This window comes from Cyanidioschyzon merolae, chromosome 17 (assembly GCF_000091205.1).
Source record: "Cyanidioschyzon merolae strain 10D DNA, chromosome 17, complete genome".
Taxonomy (NCBI): domain Eukaryota; phylum Rhodophyta; class Bangiophyceae; order Cyanidiales; family Cyanidiaceae; genus Cyanidioschyzon; species Cyanidioschyzon merolae.
Window position 1 is genome coordinate 92,988 of NC_010143.1, and position 5,987 is coordinate 98,974.

At 57.6% G+C, this 5,987-nt stretch overlaps 2 protein-coding genes across 2 annotated transcripts; one reads left to right on the forward strand and one right to left on the reverse strand.

The window, feature by feature from the left end:
• Window positions 1-729: 729 nt before the first annotated feature.
• CYME_CMQ039C (MAP kinase) lies at window positions 730-2,241 on the reverse strand (the record flags this gene model as incomplete). The annotated part of the gene is made up of 1 exon (XM_005537949.1): window positions 730-2,241. The coding sequence occupies one exon, from the start codon at window positions 2,239-2,241 to the stop codon at window positions 730-732; it is 1,512 nt and encodes a 503-aa protein (XP_005538006.1).
• Window positions 2,242-3,531: 1,290 nt separating this feature from the next.
• CYME_CMQ040C (hypothetical protein) lies at window positions 3,532-5,703 on the forward strand (the record flags this gene model as incomplete). Its single annotated transcript, XM_005537950.1, has 1 exon — window positions 3,532-5,703. The coding sequence occupies one exon, from the start codon at window positions 3,532-3,534 to the stop codon at window positions 5,701-5,703; it is 2,172 nt and encodes a 723-aa protein (XP_005538007.1).
• Window positions 5,704-5,987: the final 284 nt, after the last annotated feature.

Sequence of the window (5,987 nt, forward strand, 5' to 3'; positions counted from 1 at the left end):
GCGGCGCTTGAGCGACAAACGAGACTAGTGTGCTTTAAGACGGAGGCGAGCGAGGAAATGAAAGCAGACTTGGCGGGAAAAAGCCCGCAATGGCTGGTGTTGGTGACACTTGGACGAGGCCCGAGCGCCCACATGTAAGCCGGAGCTGGTGCTCACATTCCATTCTGTTCTGGCATCGGCACAGCCGCGACCAATACGTTCCGTTTAATCGTCGAGTCCCATGTAGTGCATGCCTTCTCGCCAAAACGATTCGTCGTGACGCAACGCCATGCTGCAGGATGGATCATGCGTAATCGAGCACATCCTGGTGCCATACAGCCGCGTCATTTCCATAGATTCGACGACGCGGTATCGCCATAGCGACACTACGGCAGTCGGCTGCACGATGTACACGGGAGGCGCCGCGTTCGCATCGCCCATCCGTCGAATGCCGCTCACCCCGCAAAATCGTGCGTTTCCAGACGCTCACAGCAAGTAGGACGCGGTCATGTATGGCCATGTGTCAAGCCACGTGAATCGGAAGCAGGAACTGTGCCACTACACGATTCGAAGCCGAATCCTTGCATGGGGATAAAGACTGCGCCTCGCCTTTAGCTCCAAAAGTGTGGCGTTCGGTCTGTTCGGCCGCCGTCTCTACTTGCATCTCTGGCGGATGCTCGAATGCACCAGCGAAATTTGACGTAGCTGCCTAGTCTTCAGATAAACGCTCCTGCAGCGTGCATCTTGCGCTTACAGGGTCGGTGCCTGCCGCGATGCTCCGGCCGCAGCCTCGCATCCGAGGCGTGACAACCCACGCTGTGACATGGTTCGTACGCACGCGCACATTTCATCCTCCATTTTGTTCTCCTGTACGATTCTAGAGGCCGTCTGTAAAATCTTTTCTTTTGGCAGACTACGGAAAGGTCGAAGTTCGAAACCAATTCGCTTCGCCTGGACCTGCTCCAGCGCAGTGTCCAGCTCGGAAGGCCACTCGTACGCAGTGTTGTCACCCGTTGTCTGGTCCGCACTGACGCTTTCCATGCATTTCGCATTCGTATTCGTTTCCGCGGTAGGCAGTGGCGCGGTTCGTTGAGGGCTCGGTCCCGGATGGTAGTGCATCCGAATCTCGGCACGGAATAGATCTCGCAATCGCTCAGCGTCCAGGCGAGTGTTCTCGAAACCAAAGTCGCCCGCATCCCAGACTGGGACTGTATACGAAGGCGCTCGACCGCCATCAACATCATCAAAATATGGATGAGAGAGCGCCTCGGCGGCCGTCAGCCGCAACCGTGGGTTCACGCACAGCATCTGACGCAAAAGATCGACGGCATGCGGCTCCGCTGTTGGGAACAGGCTCCCCAGATCCACCGGAGGTCGCTCAGGCATACGACGCAGATACTCACGCACCTGAGGAGAACGAAACTCTCGAACAGAATGCGCATCCGGTTTGCCAAGCAATCGAGTGATGAGGTCCAGTTGATCCAGTCCGTCTTTGCCGATAAAGAGCGGTCGGCCGCCAGAGAGCATCTCCGCAAAGATGCACCCAGCCGACCAAATGTCAATTGCAGTACTATAATGGGTGTAGTTGCATAGAAGAAGCTCTGGCGCTCGATACCAGCGTGTTTCCACATAGCCCGTCCATAGAACGAGATTCTCGGGCTCTCGCAGCTTCGCAGCGCGCGCCAGCCCAAAGTCGCAGATACACAGGCGCACGGTATTCGGCATATTCGTGACCAGCAGATTATCCGGCTTCAAATCTCGGTGATATATACCCGCTGCGTGCATGTATTGTAAGCCGCACAACAGGTCGTAAAGCAGCTTCTTGACTAGTCTATTGCGATATGCCGTCGTCAACTGCGAGTTGGTGTACAGGATCGCATTCGCGCGCCGCAGTGTCGCCGGCAGATACTCAAGAATAATGAACACGTCATCGAAGCGCAGCGTGTCCCTGGGCATCAATACATCCAAAATCTGAACGATATTCGGGTGGCCGCGCAACAGACGCAACAACTTGAGTTCCCGGAGTACGCGAATCGCCTCGGGTGGGTGCTCAAACACGTTGCGAATGTGCTTGATGGCTACATCTCGGCCGCTGAGCGTATCTCGGGCCCGATAGACCTCACCATAGGCACCGCGGCCCACGAGGCACTGGAACGTATACCGCTGGGAGGAAAGAGCTGCAACGCCAAGCGCTGCCGCGTTCGGTACGGTTGTTGTTTCGGTTCGAGCACCTTGCGGCGGTGGCGTTCGCTGCTGCGACATCCGCTTGTCCACTGTATTCGTCAAAGAATATCGTCTAGAGATAGGTGCTGGCTTCCAGAGCCCAGGATCCGGTGAACGCTTCTCGTTGTTCGTGCAGCGATCGTCCACTGTGCCCCAGGTACCTCGAAGGCACGAGTCAGTTCAAGGCATGCAATCGATAGTTCAGAATTGTTCGAACTAGAGATTTGCACTCTTCCTTGGTCTTTTCTCAAAAACAGTATGAAGAGAATCTGCTGCCAAACTCGCCTGGAGCTGGATTCGAGCTAGGTCAGCATATGCCGTACCGGGGCGAGGTCTGGGGCCCGTTTGAGCCTGCCCACTCGCTGGACAGCACTTGCCAACGAGATGCACTGACACGCCCTACGCTGCTTATCAGTTCAGCTCAGGAAATGCGGTTTTGCTGCGAACGCCCCCTGGGCCGTGGCGCAAGTCCACAGGCTGTATGAAGCCACCGGTAACGCTCGTCGTCGCGCCGGCTGGTGCGCGCATCCCGCACAGCCTCGAGCGACCGTGCGCAAGCGCACAGCGTTGCTGTTCATCGGTCGCTGGAGCGCAACAACAGCGACGGCATCGACAACGACAACGGCGAGATATACACGGCATTGCTTGTGTTGTGGGCATTTGCGGGATGCTCGAAACTCGGCGTATTGCTGAATCGATAGAGTCTCTACTTCCGAGAAATACACCGCCCTGCGAACGGAGGTATGCAGGTTTGTTCCGAGATGGACTGCTCCTCCTCTCTGGTCTCCGATAGCATCCGCGCATCGCGAGCTTAACTCGTTGGATTCATCAATCTTATCCGATGCAACGAGTCGAGCGCCCACGCAAGCGTCTGGGGTAGGCTAAACCCGCCACCGGATAGACTGCTGGACATAGATGAAGCGCGCACTAGCGGCGGGACACCGTCCTGACCTTGATGGAAAGTTAGCGTCGCTGTTGACGAGCTGAGACTCCATCCAGAGTCACCCAGTCTTTTCGTTGTGCAGCAGAACGGTTTCCATGGACCCCAGATACCCGATTGCGCGAGATGCGTACGGGCATGCAAACGGCACGCGATGCCGCAGCTGTGTACAGATTTGTGTATTTGTGTACAGCGTGATGTGGATGCGTGCACGCGTGCATCCATCTCGCGGAACAGTCGATCGAGGCGGGACGCATCCAATAGGGACAATCATTGACAAGTTGTTCACGATCCTGCTGGTGTACCCAATGCTGCAGGGGAGCAATTCGGGATCGAGTCGTGTACGTTGTGCCTCGAACCTGGCTACCTGACTGTGCACCTGTGCTGCTATGGCCTCTGAGGAGGCCGTACTAGCTGGTAACTGTAGCAGCGAGCAGGATGCGTCGGGCACTGCAGTCGTTGCGTGCGCAGAGTCGGCGGCATCATTCGACGAGCAGGCTGCAGCAGCGCAACAGAATCAACTGCTCACTGCCGCTGCAGCAACAGACGGCAGCAGTGCGCGCGATGAAAAACACAGCACGGAAACAGAGGAGGCTTTGAGGGCAAGCGTAGCGTCCGCGCCGTTCCAGCAGTGCTCCTCTGCTGGGGCGATGTTTCCCAGCGCCGCGGACGAGCTCGTGGAGCGAGCGCTGCACGATGATCGGTCGCTGGCAGCCTTGCTGAACGCGGACGGTCCGGTACGATGGCCGTCCTCCGAAGTGGTGCTCCATCAGGTAGCATGCTCTCTCGAGCGGCGTTACCTGCTGCACCCCGGAACCATGTACATCTCAAAAAGGTACTTGTGCTTCCAGCTCACGTCAAGCGGCAGCTCATCGTTTCTGGAGGCTGCAGGAGCCTCCGCTAGTAGCTTTCTCAGCTTTGGATATAGGTCCAGCCCAGCGGCAAACAGCGGTTCTGCTGCACTGGCCCAAGCGGAACGGCGCAGTGTCCCTGAAGCAGACGGAGACGCCGTCTGCTCCGCCAGGGACTGTGCCTCGAGCGTTGCTTCCCCGCGTTCTGCGAGCGGCAACGGTACCACGGTCTCGCCAGGAAGTTTGGCGCAGCAGAGGGCTAGCGATTCCGGGTCTACGACGCTCTGGCTGATTCCCTTCGAGGCAGTGACTTCCGTTCGCAAATCATCATACCTGTATCTGGAGAGCGCGTTGGAGGTTTCGACGACCTTTGGTCTCTGCAATCATACTCGACATGGCGGCGTGTTCTGGACGAAACCGCAAGAGGCTGTCTCAGGGATCAAACTACTCCGGTTTGCTGCCTTTTCTGAGCCGAACCGGGATGTCGTGTACCAGTACGTCATGAAGGCTTGGATGGCTCGACTGAGTCTGCTCGCGCTGGAGGGTCGACTCCCGCTCACGATGCAGACACCCAGCACACAGCACGCTCTGGACAACGCAGGGAAGCCCGCGACGCAACCGGGCTCTGAAAACAATATGTTTATCGCGGGCGTTTCGGAGGTGAAAAACGAACCTCGCACCACCAAGACGAATACAGCGGTTACCGGTGGCCTCGCGCTGTCAAATGCTGTGGCTTCTCAGGAGACGCTGAAAACGCCAGACACCAGCGCCAACGGGTCTGTTGTGGAGTCACTATCACGGGAGGACGGTGCTGCGGTTGCAGTTGAAACGCCCTACGACATCGACGCGGGACAAGTTGTGCTCGAGATACCAGCACACATCACCTCTGCCCAGACAGCTGACAAGGTCCCCGAGGCTTTGCTCTTTGAACTCTTTTTCGCCGATACCGCAACGCTGCCCAAGCAGTTGAATGAGGCCCTCGGACACACGGAGCTGCAGATGAGCACCTGGCAACTCATTGAGCCAGCCTCGGACGCAGCTGTGCATGCTGCGAGCGCTTTCCCATCACGCCATCGGACGATATCATATCAGGTGACGGTGCGGCGGGGTATCCTGAGCTTCACCGGTCACTGCACGGAGTCGCAATCGTTCCGCTTAACGCCCCCGGCATTGCGGGATGCCGGATACCCGTACGGAGCGCTCTACGAAATGTCCGTCATCACTCGAGACATGCCCTCATCGGACACGTTTCTTGTCCGCCAGCGAATTTTTTTCGATATGCAGCAGATAGACAAGGTGTGGCGAGTACGCGTTCGCGCGGTTCTCGGTATCCAGTGGCTTGGACGCACCGTCTGGCGGCCTTTCATCGAGCGCAGTGTGGCGGCTCAGAGCCGCCACGCCTTTGAGCAGTACAGCAAGCTGATGGACGCAGAAATATCCAAGTTTCGGGCACGAGAAGGTGCAGCTCAAATTCAGCATCATCCGCATGCCTCCAAACCAGAACCAATCATCGCTGTGATGTGGGTTGTGCTCGCGAGCAGGGTGCGATCGCTGGTGCAGCGCACTGCTCGGGCCGTGGAACAGGCCCTGGTACGACTACCACCACCGCTGCTCGCTCGTCTGTTTCTTACGCAAACGGTTCTCTTAATGCTTTGCTCAGGTTTATGCGGGTATCTGTTGGGGCAGCTGAGTTCGCGCAGCTTGCCATAGGGCTTGCAAGCGCAAAAGATTTGGTGTACAGCGCTCCCGCTCTGGAGCTCGCCATGCAATGAACAACGAGTCTGTGAAAGGCCACAGATTGTTTCAGTGTCAGAGCGTGATCGCTTCCGGGTTGCACGGTCACGATGACCAGCATTGACGCTGAGGTTTTGGCTGGCGCACCGCCCCTGGGAGCTTGCTTCCCTGGGAAACCGGGCATATGCCATGGTAGCGCCGTGCACCATGCATGCTGGTGCGACTGTGTAGCGCGCGCGTGCGCGATCACGACAAGTACG